General features: G+C 46.3%; 1 protein-coding gene across 2 annotated transcripts in view; it reads right to left on the bottom strand.

The window, feature by feature from the left end:
* Positions 1–343: 343 nt before the first annotated feature.
* Positions 344–14,491, bottom strand: part of ireb2 (iron-responsive element binding protein 2) — a 102,340-nt gene continuing 88,192 nt past the window's right edge. For both annotated transcript variants that reach the window (XM_038784533.1, XM_038784532.1), the window contains exons 17-22: positions 13,758–13,862; positions 10,124–10,266; positions 8,203–8,350; positions 3,040–3,162; positions 2,763–2,948; positions 344–1,269 (exon numbers count right to left, since the gene is read on the bottom strand). In XM_038784533.1, coding sequence (XP_038640461.1) covers positions 1,159–1,269; positions 2,763–2,948; positions 3,040–3,162; positions 8,203–8,350; positions 10,124–10,266; positions 13,758–13,862 — 816 coding nt within the window. In that variant the 3' untranslated portion in view covers positions 344–1,158. The remainder of the gene's footprint in view (positions 1,270–2,762; positions 2,949–3,039; positions 3,163–8,202; positions 8,351–10,123; positions 10,267–13,757; positions 13,863–14,491) is intronic.

Here is a 14,491-nt window from a genome sequence, read left to right as displayed (position 1 = left end):
CTTTGGACTTGTGGGGGTGAGACCCACGCAGACACGGGTAGAATGTGCAAATTCCGCAAGGGCAGTGACCCGGGGCCGGGATCGAAGCCGGGCCCTTGGTGCTGAGAGGCAGCAGTGCTAGCCACTGCGCCACCGTGCTTTTAGTGTTTATTACAACAAACGTTTCACGATTCTGCACTGCACCAGACACATCTGCACTGAAAGAAAACTGCTTCTCAATAAAAGCATGCAAAGCAATGACTGACTCAGTGCAACTATAGTGTCCTCTTGATCTTAACAAGAACATTCTGAGAGCTTTGTGCAAGTCAGACATTTTACAGAGCATCAAACAGCATGACCCAGGTTGATGGTTTGACTTGTTTATTCGTACAACCTATTAAAAATGTACAGTTCATCAGTAGCATTTGTACGGTGGACATCCCACCGAAATACATTTGCTTGGACAATTATCATACACTACCATTCATTGTGGCTTTAAATGCGAGATGGTTCTTGCCTGCCTTCACAGACAGCAAATAAAATCTCAAAGCCTTTCTGTTTCTGTACCAAGACCGTTCCCTGTTTCTTTCTCTTCCCCCCCCCCTCCCCCTCGGGTGGCCCTATTTCACAGTGCTCGGAATGCCACTTTCCAATTTCGGGGAAACGATTTCCAACAGAAGGCTAAAAACAAACGTGGAAAGGCAGGATTTAAAATTTAAAAAAAATCGAGGTGTCGGCTGTTAAACAAGACTACTTTTAAAAAAATGTACATATTCCACAGTGACAAAATCTTGCGGAGGGGAAGGCAGTAGTGAACTGAAGGAGCAATGCTGTTTTAGTTGTTTGTCTTTAGGTCTGAATGGGTCAGTTTTGCGACACACATTTTATACACGAGTTTAAGTTATATTTTAAAAAATGAAAAACTTAATACAATGATTATGAACTCAAGAGGAACAATTCAATGTGTACTTGCAAGGCCAGGACTCCATTCACAGCTGGTTTCTTGAGCTGCAAGCAGACAGTTCTGAAACATACAGCACACCTAGTAGGAGAGACTTCAACAATTACACCCATCATCCCCGAGGACACCAGATGGAAATATTGTCACCGGGCGTGGGAACGGACGCCAAGCCACGTTTCGATCACAGTCGCAGATCAAGTCAAAAGATTCAGTAGCCGTTATAACATCTTTCGAGCGACATAGTTCAAAATGCCACCTTGCTTGTAAAAGGTGATTTCCATTTCATTGTCAAACTTAGCTACAACTTTGAAAGTCTTTCCTGTGTTCGTCTGCAAGACAAAACATTGGGTCTCCGGTTATATCGTGGAACAAGCAATAGTTCAGTTTTCACCCTCCTGCTGGTTAAGATTTCAAACTTATTGCGTTTGAAACACAAAATATTGGAGGATACTCGGGACAGCACTGTGGAGACAGAACGGGAGTTAATGCTGCAGATGGATAAACTGTTTCTCTCTCCACAGTTGCTGCCCGACTTGCTGAATGTTTGCAACATTTTCTGGGTTTCCCTCAGGCGTCCAGCATCCAGAGCGGGGCGGTGCACAGTGGTTAGCACTGCTGCCTCCCTGCGTGAGGATGATCCCAGAGTTTGCACATTCTCCCCGCGACTGCGTGGGTCTTACCCACACAAAACCAAAAAAATGATGTGCGGGGTAGGTGGATTGGCCATGCTAAATTGCCCCTGAATTGGAAATAAAAGTAAATTGGATACTCTAAATTTATATATATTTTTTTAAATGTCCAGAGCTGACGATTGAACCAGAGGGTCACCGCACCTCAGGCGAGAGGCAAGGTTGAGAAGGCGGAACCTCCATGAATAACCTCAGCCTGTACGGGGATTGAACCCCCGCTGCTGGCCTCGCTCTTCATCATAAACCAGCTGTCCGGCCAACTGAGCTAAATTGAAAGTTCCCTTGTGCAGAAGGGGACAGAACATCTCATGTTTCAGCTGTTGCATTGGCAAAGCGGAAGAATTACAAGTGGTCACTGATTAAAAATGCCTTTCAAAATAACTTAGAGCCTCACGCTATACTGTGCCACTCTTCCCCTGACAATTGTTGCTTTAAAAAGCATCCATTCAACTGGCAACCTCTAAAGGGGTGGGACTAAAAAGGGAAAACTTTGACGTGGTTTGCGACTGTTGCTTGTTCACAAATCAGGAGAACAAATCCCCTAATGACAGGGCATCAACTGGTGGTGACCCGTTCTGGATTCTCAGCTGCTTAAGACAACCACTGTGTGACGTAAATCCCGAAACGCACGGGATGCGACACCGTGACATTGCCACCCGCCCATCAGTGCAAACTCAGCCGATATGAACGGTTAACAGTGCGACGGCAGAAGGAAGGAAACTAAATGGGGAGGGATTCCCTCTCTGCTGGCCTGGGGATGGGGAGAATAACACCAGAGCTTTTGAGGGCAGCATTGGGATTATGTTCCAAAACTATCTGCCTAGGCTCACATGCAAAGGATGGAACTGCTTCCCCCTTGGAAAGGAGGAAGAGAGGATTACAGCGGGAAAGAGAAAAGTTAGTTTCCATCTCCTCACGAGCTTTTTAGAACTTGACCAAATGTTGTGTCTTAACCAGCTAATGTGTGGTTACAGAAAGCCGTGCGTGATTCTTTGGGCAGAATACACGAGGAAGGAAACGTCTCCTTTGAAAACCCTCCTTCAATACTATCCGAGGTGCGTGCACAGGCAAAACAAAACTATAATAAGCTATACGAGCACAATTCACAAGTTATCACGGTTTGATATCCGTACCGTTACATTGACTGTTGTTCCAGGGCACAGTTCCTTCGGGATTGTTATTGTGTAACGCTCCTTTCCGGTTAGTCCTAACTTGTCTACGTTTTCCTCTGGAAGGAACTGAAGGGGAATGATGCCCATACCAACCAAGTGGTTCTTGTGCATCTTCTCGTAACTCTCCGCTAGAACGGCTTTGACACCCTGCAATGCAAGAGCACATCAGTAGTGGTTACACCGGCAATTTGGTTCAACCCAGGACAGTTCTCACAAGGCAGACACAATTGAGCTTTACCAGTAAATAAGGTCCTTTGGCTGCCCAGTCCCTCGAGCTACCCAAGCCGTATCTTTTCCCGGCTAAAATAATCAGTGGAAAGCCTTCCCTCTGGTACCGTTCAGCTGCGTCAAACACATCGAGCTGGAAAGATAAAACAAAAAGAGGAGTTTTTTCTTAAATTTAGGAAGTAAAGGAAAATATTAACACTTTTAGTCATTTGGTTATACCGAACTGGAGTATTGCTGAAATAAAAACATTTTGTCAAAGCTTTTAGTTTTGTACTCATCAGAGCAATTCACAAGAATACCAGTATCAGAGAAAACAACAAATTTATACTGTATGAGAAGTTAGTGCTGATTGGTTGGCAAGTGGACTCTGGTTGATAGAGGCATTGCCATGGAGAATGCATCAGTTGTTGTTGACTGACAGTTGTAGCCACCTGGGGTGGCCACGTCCGGATTCCAAAATGGTGACCCGCGAAGAGTGCAGGGAAAAATGGACAGCACTAGAGAAAACAAGCAGGTGCAAGATTTCCTGTGTACTAGGACTTGCAGAACCCAGACAGAACTGAAACTACAAGCCATTAGCATAGTAATGAGCTATCTCCGGGGACAAAAAGAAATATTGAAACGATCGGTGCCAGGACAGACTTCCCGGCGCCAGTGGAAGCTAAAACAAAGGCAGGCCAACGGTTACATAGGGCCCGCCCAACAATCAGGGAACAACCCCATTATTGGAGAAAATCAATACAAACGATTGGGACATGGTCCAATTAATTGGGACCAAGTCCGGGGTCCGCCCAGAAGGGCGCGAAACCCCTGGGCGCTGTAAAACAGAGTCCCCAAGGTCAGTTTGCTCTCTTGGAAGCTCTCTTACCCCTCTTCAACTTCACCTTGGCATTTGGCTCTCAGCGACGAGAGGCCGCCAAGCACCAACCAACTAAGTCTAAGGTCAACGCACGCAACGAGATAGACGCTCCTAGCTACTATTACGTACCAGTTCGAAGCCAGCAGTATCAGAACTGGACAACGGCCATTGTTCCTCTGACTGAGTGGGCCACTCGAAGCTAAGTATAGGCTTTTAGTAGTAGTTGTAGTTTAGCGAATAGAGTTTATGCATGAGTAATAATTGAGTGTGTGTGTAATAAACGTATATTGATTTCAAACTTACTAACTGGTGTATCGAGTCACTGATCAGTATTCGGCTTTGAACCCTGTGGTGGTATCAGAAAGATACCTGTCGACTCTTGAGCAAAGGTAATTAAAAAAGAGCAAATTAAGGGAAAGCATAACGAGCAACATTTACTGGCGACTCCGGTGGGATTCGACTTAGAAGTGGCCCCACCACTCCGAGAGAACCCAAAATTTGAATTAGAAATCCAATTGGAAACAGAAGAACCACAAGAGTTTAAACAGTACTGATCAATCCTCCAGAATACGGAAGTGTGTTAATGCATGCGTACTAACAGGGATACAAGGTAAACCTGAGAGATTCTGTTGCGTAAAACTGTCGGGAGTTTTGTCGGCCGGAAATTAGGGTAAGCCGTACCAGTGTTTACATCACCGCTTTATCACCCCATGTTCCAAATTTAATAGAGAACACAAATAGGAAAATGGCAATGAAGGCAATGGAACGCCTTATGAACCCACAGGAATTCGAGGTTGCAGCGACCAGCAGAGTAGGACAGTGTCCCGTTTTGGAAGATAAAATTAGGAAGTACCTCAAAGGGAAAGGATGGCCCCTTTGGAGCGAATTTTGCGCGAATGAAGAAACAGGTCTGGGGGGTATAGGACATACTTGGTGGGAGAACCTGACAGAGATTCACAAGAAGAGCTTGGGAAAAGCTCGCAAGCCGATGGCAATCGTGTCCTGTCTGGCACAATTGCGAGGCGCAGAGGTGGTCGTTCGGACACTCCGTAGAGAGATAGAGGAGAGAGTAAGGTAGATGTGAGCGAGATAGAGAGAGAGAACAGAGAGCTAAGAGAGAAGCTAGCAGCAAAAGACAGAGAGGTGGATGATGCCAAGAGGGCACACCAGTCTTGTCTGGCGCACTTAAGCAGCTTCCAGACCCAATATGACAAGGCCTACCAGGACACACGACGTCTTGGTAAGACAAGAAACAGAACAGCAGGTAGAGGCATTGCAGAAACAGTGCAATGACTTAAAAGCAGCCCTACGAGCACTCCATGCTTCCACAACGGAACAAAGGCCGAGCTCGGTACACCATGCAAAGTGCCGGAAGCAAATTGCAGAATTGCAATCCCTGCTTTCAGTTCAGAATGACTTTCAGATCACATTCGGATCCCAACTAGACCAGGAAAACGGCCCCGATTGGCAGGAATTAAACGAAACAGCCCAAAGATACGTACATGGAGCATGTGCACAGGAAAGCCCCAGAAAAGAAGAGCACCCCAACCCCCCCACTGAACAGGCAGAACACACCCCCATGAATCCGGTAACCACACACCGCAGAGCCGCAGCAGAAGGAGACACGGATTTCCTGTATACAACCCCCTTAACCGTGACCCAATTACGGGACGCGTGCGAGAAAATCACACCATTCCTCCCCACTTCAGACCCCCACCAATTCTTTGCGAAAGTTAAACAGCAGGCCACCATGTACGGCCTGGGCGAGAGAGAGCAGGTAAAGCTCAGTTTTGAGCCTCGATCCTTCAGCCGTAGAAGCCCTTCCTGACCCACAGAATGTAGGAGGAGGCGACCTAGCAGAGATGCACACAGCGATCCTTGATGCGATCGGCTATAACAGGGGAGACCCGGTAGAAGGCCTGAATAGCAGGCAAAAGAAGACAGAGCACCCCACAGCGTTTGCTGGACGCTTGTGGATTTATTTCACTGCAGTTTTTGGAGAATTAGCCCGCGCCCACTTGTCCTCAGTTAACATGGCAAAATGGACTCGAATCTCGACTTCTCATGCAACAGAGGCAGAACAGAGAGCTTGAGCAAATTATGACCCCTCAGATGAGGCTCACAATGAGAAAGGGGTTTTGAAAAGGTTTTCCCGCGCTTGGGAGCAATCCGTTCAGACAAGACCAATTTTAGGAAACCCGAGGAAGAGCAGGCAGATGCAGATATGATACAGTTAAAGCGCACCAGATTCCATCCAATTCTTACCCGCTGCGGCCCAAACGCACCTCATTTGGCTCTTTCATTTCAAAAGTTTTTGTTTTGTTTTATAGTGACCCTTCGGTTGCTTTACTCATGCTATTTACATCCTCAAACATTGGGATGGTAAATCGCACAGGCTGCAAGACGGCTCGCACTGTGTCCGTATTTTTCAAGTATGCCTTGTCCAGAAATTCGGTTAAAAAAAGAGGGAGTCACAGATGGTGACCAATTATAAAGGGTAATTGGCAATAACGGACAGACAGACAAACACACGAGATCTTAAGCAAGATAATGACAGATATTATGCTTGTGTTCACAGAATTCCAGAAGAGAAGAGAAGATGAAGACGACCTCCATCTTTGTTATATGGACACTAGCAGGATCCCTTTGGTTGCGCGTGAACGCTAACCCCCTCACCCCCACCCCACAGGCCGTCAATGATTCACTCCCCCACAGTACACAGAGCCCAGTAACAGTCAACAGTACCCCGACCTGGTGTGATAGGTTTATCACCTGGTATTCCCTATCGTATGTCGTTGAAACATTTTTAGCACTGGCGATACTTTGCAGTATCGTGCAGACCATCCGAATGAAGAAATGGTGAAGGAGAGCCTACCGCTCTCGCACTCCAGTGTACAGAATTAGATCCCCTATTTTCACTTTCCACCAGGCCCCCGAACCCCTTGACATGGATTAAAGTACATTTGTTTTTGTTCATGTGTGTTCGTTTGTTGAATAAAGAAATGTGAACTCTGTGTTTGACTACCAAACCAGATAAATTTGAATGTTGCTATTTTTATGTTGAATTGTTTGAGTGAGGATAGTTTATTGAGAATAGTTAGAGGTTCCAGTTTTAAAAAAAATTTTGTAATGCATGTCCTTAATGACATAGCGCCCCCATAGAATTTTGATGATGTGTGTATGTAAAATTGTTTAGTTAAAGATATGTTGCATAGTTAGGGTCAGAGTAGAGCTTCGTCATGAGTGCCCACTTGGTCAGAGAACGAAGACATCGCAGTAGTGTGATCCTTCACGCTTCGCGTTGAGGATCACAAGGAGGGAGTGTATCCACGACCCGATTCCAAAATGGATACCCGCAAAGAGTGCAGGGAAAAATGGACAGCACAAGAGAAAACAAGCAGGTGCAAGTTCCCTGTGTATTAGGACTTGCAGAACCCAGACAGAACTGAAGCTATTAGCCATTAGTATAGTAATGAGCTATCTCTGGGGACAAAAAGAAACATTGAAACGATCGGTGCCAGGACAGACTTCCCGGCGCCAGTGGAAGCTAAAACAAAGGCAGGCCAACGGTTACATAGGGCCCGCCCAACGATCAGGGAACAACCCCATTATTGGAGAAAATCAATACAAATGATTGGGACATGGTCCAATTAATTGGGACAAGTCCGGGGTCCGCCCAGAAGCCCGCTGGGGGCTATAAAACAGAGTCCCCACGGTCAGTTCGCTCTCTTGGAAGATCTCTTACTCCTCTTCACCTTCACCTTGGCATTTGGCTCTCAGCGACGAGAGGCCGGCAAGCACCAACCAACTAAGTCTAAGGTCAACGCACGCTATGAGATAGGCGCTCCTAGCTACTATTCCATACCAGTTCGAAGCCAGCAGTATCAGAACCGGACAATGGCCATTGTTCCTCTGACTGAGTAAGCCACTCGAAGCTAAGTATAGGCTTTTAGTAGTAGTTGTAGTTTAGCGAGTAGAGTTTATGCATGAGTAATAATTGACTGTGTATGTAAATAAACGTGTATTGGTTTCAAACTTACTAACTGCTATATCGAGTCATTGATCAGTATTCGGCTTTGAACCCTGTTGTGGTATCAGAAAGATAACTGTCGACTCTTGAGCAAAGGTCATTAAAACAGAGCAAATTAAGGGAAAGCATAACGAGCAATACAGTTAACTGCTAAGCAGTTGTTTTCCCATCACATTGGTATTTTTTGCACATTGTCCTGATGACCGCAGTGGAAAAGTTTAAATAAAATGTATCGGTTTTCCAGCAATACTTCTACTTCTGTTTCAATTACACCGAATACTTACTGTTTGCCCAGACGGGATGTGTATTGTTTTAGGTGCAGTTTTGCCAATAAACTTATTCAGGAGCCTGATGCTGGCGAAGGTCCCTCGGGTCATCACAGCATCATTGCCTCTTCGTGCTCCGTAAGAGTTAAACTCACGGGGCGTGAGACTAAGTAAAAGAAAACAATTCACACAGTTAATATATCGTTGTTTCAATGAGGGTTATTGGTGTGAATGAACTGACACTGTGAGCCACTTGACGAGAAGAAGTAGTCATTAACCCTAAAGTGCTCCCTGATATGAAGTACATCGGAAGAATACAGTGATTCACGCACCCCATTTAGAGTGCTGCTCGCAGAGACCCAGGGAAACTTCATACGCAGGACCAGTGATTTTCTGCTTAAAGAACAAGTACAGCACAAGAACAGACCCTTCGTCCCTCCAAACCTGCGCTGACCTCGCTGCCCGCCTAACCCAAAACCTTCAACACTTCTGGGGGGGGTCTGTATCCATCTATTCCCATCTTATTCTTGTATCTAGACGCCCCTTAAACGTCACTATCCCACTTGCATCCACCACCTCTTCCCAGCCTCTGTGTAAAAAACCTTCCCTCGCACATCTCATAGATTACATAGAATTTACAGGGCAGAAGGAGGCCATTCGGCCCATCGAGTCTGCACCGGCTCTTGGAAAGAGCACCCTACCCCCTATCCAAGGTCAACACCTCCACCCTATCCCCATTACCCAGTAACCCCACCCAACACTAAGGGCAATTTTGGACACTAAGGGCAATTTATCATGGCCAATCCACCTAACCCGCACATCTTTGGACTGTGGGAGGAAACCGGAGCACCCGGAGGAAACCCACGCACACACGGGGAGGATGTGCAGACTCCGCACAGACAGTGACCCAAGCCGGAATCGAACCTGGGACCCTGGAGCTGTGAAGCGATTGTGCTATCCACAAGGCTACCGTGCTGCCCTCGCATCTTAAACCTACGTCAACTCATAATTGACACTTCCACCCTGGAAAAAAGCTTCTAATTATCCACTCTATCCAGAATTTTGTAGACTATCAGGTCACCCCTCAGCCTCTGTCGTTCCAGTGAAAACAAAGCGCATTTATCCAACCTCTCCTCATAGCTAATGCGCTCGATACCACGCAACATCTGGTAAACCTCTTCTGTACCCTCCCCATCTCACGGGATTCCATGTAGAGATCTTCTCTGCACACTATCCCATTGTACATAGTAATCGAGCTTCTACATGCTGTCTAGTTGAGTCACTCTCCCAGTGTTCAGATGAAAATAAGACAGAAAAACATAAATGGTAATCAAAAGTCTGATTTCAAGACTGCTCTGAGAACTCACCACTCTGCTCTTGATGAAGTGAACAGGATAGCTTTGAGCTGGGTAGGTGAATGCTGCTGCTTTTCATTGCTGTCAGTTTCTGTGCCAGCATTCCCAGTGACTGTGCCTATCTGGAAAGGGTTCTGTTCACAAGAAATCTGGCATCCAAATGCAGTGGATGCTGGGTCAATGAAACTTCCCATATGGAGACTGGTCTGCGACGTGCATCGGGGATATGGAGCTCGGGCAGGTAGATAGAGTTAGTCAGATTGGCCGTGATGTAATTAAACGGTGAAAGGGGTTCGAGGAGGAGCTGAATGGCCTCCTCCTATTCCTATGTTCCTCAAAACGTGTAACCAGCCAAAAACTAAACACTGATGGAATGAATTGGGCTGTCTTGACATTCTGACGAATATTTAGTCACCTTTTATAAAAGCAAGGATTTAATTATCTCAGAGAAGTTCAAGTGCTTTTGGTCAGGAAGCTTGAGAGAAACTATGGGATTCCAACAAGTTATATTTTAAGTGTCATGCTTGCAAATTAATAAATTGAGAGTTAAGTGAAAATACTTTCTATGACTAAAAAACACTTACCCTTTACAGGTGAGGTATCTGGCGGCAGCACTGTTTCTGGCTATACTGCCCGCAGGAGAGATGTGGTCAGTGGTAACAGAATCTCCCAGGTGTAGCAGGACATGGGCATTTTCAATGGACTGAAGACAGCTGAGCTCTTTGGTCTTGGGATAGGAAAAGAAGTTAAATTCACAGGTGACAAGTACAAAAACTGACGGCTTAGACCTTAATGTATAGGAGCAGAAAGAGGCCTTTTGGCCGATCGAATCTACACCGAACATCTGAAAGAGCACCCTAACCCCAGCCCACACCCCCATCCCATTCCTGTAACCCCACCTAACCTGCACATCTTGGTGCGAGAAAACCGGAGCATCTGGAGGAAACCCATGCAGACACAGGGAGAATATACAAACTCTACACAGTCGCCCAAGGTCGGAATTGAACCCGGATCCCTGGCGCTGTGAGGCAGCACTGCTAACCACTGTGAGTAGGTTGGGCCGGAGTTTAGAAGAATGAGAGGCAACCTTATTAAGACATATAGGATCCTGCGTCGCCCATTCAATGACTTCTCTGACATGACAATCCTCAACTCCACTTTTCCACCATATTCCCATAACCTTTGATTCCCTTAATGATTAAAAATCTGTCCATCTCAGCCTTGAACGCACTTAATGACCCGGCCTCTACACCCCTCTGTGGTAAAGAATCCCACAGATGCATTACCCTCAGAGAAGAAATTCCTCCTCATCTCTGTCTTAAATGGGTGACCCCTTACTGAGATTCTGCCCTCTGGTTCTAGACTCTCCCACAAGGGGAAATAACCTCTCAGCAGTGATCCTGTCAAGTCCCCTGAGAATCCTATATGTCTCAATAAGGTCGCCTCTCATTCTTCTAAACTCCGGCCCAACCTACTCAACCTCTCCTCATAAGAAAATCCCTCCATACCCGGGATGAACCTAGTGAACCTTCTCTGGACTGTCTCCAATGCCAGGATATCTTTCCTTAGATAGGGGGACCAAAACTGTTCACAATATTCCAGGTGTGGTCTAACTGGTGCTGTTTATGGGCTGGTTTAGCTCAGTGGGCTAGACAGTTGGTTTGTAATGCAGAACAAGGCCAGCAGCGCAGGTTCAATTCCCGTACCAGCTTACCTGAACAGGCGCCGAAATGTGGCGACTAGGGGCTTTTCACAGTAACTTCATACTTGTGACAATAAAAGATTATTATGTATATAATTTAAGCAAGACTTCCCTAATTTATACACCATTTCTACTGAAATAAAGGCTTGATCAAACTTTGCAGGAGTGAAACTTAATTGATTCGTGATACAACAGCATTATATTCCTCATGGATATTATAAGATGGAGAAATGGACCTGCCCAATATCCTGTCCATTCCAATGTTCCTAAACAGATCACTTCATCACCTGCTTTTCCAACAGTTAATTACAAGCAAGGACCTGGTAGCTGTTCTACTTTCAGCAGGAAATGGTAACAAGATAGACCAAAACATAGAAAACAAATGCATAAGGAACAAAGGAACATAAACGGGTGACTTCTGCAACATGCGAGTGTCACTCTTGTTGTGGTATTGCTGGCATGTGGCATTTAAGAGCAGCACAGTAGCATTGTGGAGACACAATTGCTTCACAGCTCCAGGGTCCCAGGTTCGATTCCGGCTTGGGTAACTGTCTGTGCGGAGTCTGCACATCCTCCCCGTGTGCGCGTGGGTTTCCTCCGGGTGCTCCGGTTTCCTCCCACAGTCCAAAGATGTGCAGGTTAGGTGGATTGGCCATGATAAATTGCCCTTAGTGTCCAAAATTGCCTTTAGTGTTGGGTGGGGTTACTGGGTTATGGGGATGGGGTGGAAGTGTTGACCTTGGGTAAGGTGCTCTTTCCAGGAGCCGGTGCAGACTCGATGGGCCGAATGGCCTCCTTCTGCACTGTAGATTCTATGATTCTATGTGGATCTCAATTTTAATAATAATATGACACAAGTCAAAAAACACAATACTTAGCCTACTGACAATGAACTTCAAATTGCTAACGCATTTTAAGTAACATTTGCTCAAATCATATGCACAAAAATGCAGGACATACTCAGGCAAAAAACAACTTTAATAACTTCTAATGGAATCTGTGAACATTAAAAGAAGCTCAGTTTGAAATACAATACAGTTTTTAAAAAACCAGTACAAGTTCAGTTAAAGTTCTCCAGAATCCTGAGTACAGCAAATTGATGGAATTTTGCGATAAAGCAGACAGAGGGGGTTGATGAGGGTGGTGCTGTTGATGTGGTGCATATGGACATCCAAAAGCCGTTTGATACATGGCAGACCTGTGAGGAAAATTATAGCTCACGGAATAAGAGAGACTACAGCCACATGCAGACAAACTCGGTTGAGTGACAGGAAATGGAGAGAAATGGTTAATGGATGTCTGCTGGGCTAGACAAAGGTTTGTGATGGAATTCCCCTGGGGTCAGTATTAGGCCCTTGCGTTTCTGCAGCTATATTTATAACCTTGAATTTTTGTACAGGAAACGATTTCAATTTTTGCAAACAATGCAAAATTTGGAAGCATTGTAAACTGGAATGAGGAAGGGTGGCAGAGAGTCTGTGTGTGAGACAGAGAGAGAGGGGGGGGGGGTGGAAGATAGAGAGAGAGAGAGAGACAGAGGGAGGGAGGGAGAGGGGGTAGAGAGAAGGGATGGGGGGAGACAAAGGATGGGGAGAAAGGGTGGAGAGAGACAGAGAGAGAGGATGGAGAGAGAGAGAGAGGATGGAGATGGAGAGAGAGAGAGAGAGAAAGAGAGGATGGAGAGAGAGAGAAAGGGGGAAGGAAGGGGGAGCGATAGGGAGAAAGCGGGCGCAAGGGAGGAGATAGAGGAGGGCGAAACGAAGGGCGGGAGAGAGGCACAGTGAGAGATATGGAGGGAGAGAGAGGGAGAGGGAGGGAGTGAGAGCTAGGGTGAAAGGGAGAAGACCGAGTGCAAAAGGGAGGCGAGGGAAAATGAAAGAGAGGAGAGGGAGAGGAAAAGGGAGAAGAGGGAGGGCGAAAGGGAGAAGAGGGAGGGCGAAAGGGAGAAGAGGGAGGGCGAAAGGGAGAAGAGGGAGGGCGAAAGGGAGAAGAGGGAGGGCGAAAGGGAGAAGAGGGAGGGCGAAAGGGAGGAGAGGAAGGGCGAAAGGGAGAAGAGGGAGGGCGAAAGGGAGAAGAGGGAGGGCGAAAGGGAGAAGAGGGAGGGCGAAAGGGAGGAGAGGGAGGGCGAAAGGGAGGAGAGGGAGGGCGAAAGGGAGGAGAGGAAGGGCGAAAGGGAGAAGAGGGAGGGCGAAAGGGAGAAGAGGAAGGGCGAAAGGGAGAAGAGGGTCTGTGAAAGGGAGGAGAGGGTCTGCGAAAGGGAGGAGAGGGAGGGTGAAAGAGAGAACAGGGAGGGTGAAAGTGAGAAAAGGGTGAAGAGGGAGGGCGAAAGGAAGAGGGAGGGCGAAAGGGAAAAGAGGGAGAGTGAAAGGGAGGAGAGGGTGAAAGGGAGGAGAGGGAGAGTGAAAGGGAGGAGAGGGAGAGTGAAAGGGAGGTAAAAATGGGTGCAGGGTGCCAATTTAAAAATAAGGACATAATAGCAAAGGAATAGCATTGATTATAGAGTTGATATTACTTACAAATTTATCAAAAAAGGAAGGACATCTGATATACGTTGATTTTGAATCCCAGGGATACAGAAGTGACTCTGGGGCTTCCAAGTCATTCCAGCGATTATTTCCTTTCTAGGAAGCAAGTAAAGTGAATTTCTGCTGTAAACAGTTGCAGTTTGTTGTAAAATACACTTGGGCTACTCGTGTTTTTTTTTTCTTAAGTCCAAGAATAATGCATTGCCACATTATGGCAGAGCAAAGGTTCCTCATTCAGCCATTCACTCGACAAACACAAAAACAAAATACAAAACTCAAAGCATTTTTCTCTACGATTAGTAAAGTTTCTACAGCCAGCGTACAGTTGGAGAACTGTCTAATTTACAAGTGAGGTGTTGAGGGAAAGAGACCGTTCAGAAACTCGATCCTAAAAAAACCCTAAGTGACTGGAGCCTGAAATGATATAAAGAACAAAGAAAATTACAGCACAGAACAGGCCCTTCGGCCCTCCCAGCCTGCGCTGATCCAGATCCTTTATCTAAACCTGTTGCCTATTTTCCAAGGTCTACTTCTCTCTGTTCCCCACCCGTTCATATATCTGTCCAGATGCATCTTAAATGATGCTATCGTGCCCGCCTCTACCATCTCCGCTGGCAAAGCGTTCCAGGCACACACCACCCTCTGAGTAAAAAACTTAATGGGAAACATGTAGCACGGTAGCATGGTGGTTAGCATAAATGCTTCACAGCTCCAGGGTCCCAGGT

This window comes from Scyliorhinus canicula, chromosome 24 (assembly GCF_902713615.1).
Source record: "Scyliorhinus canicula chromosome 24, sScyCan1.1, whole genome shotgun sequence".
NCBI classification, from domain to species: domain Eukaryota; kingdom Metazoa; phylum Chordata; class Chondrichthyes; order Carcharhiniformes; family Scyliorhinidae; genus Scyliorhinus; species Scyliorhinus canicula.
This window is presented reverse-complemented; position numbering and strand designations above follow the sequence as displayed.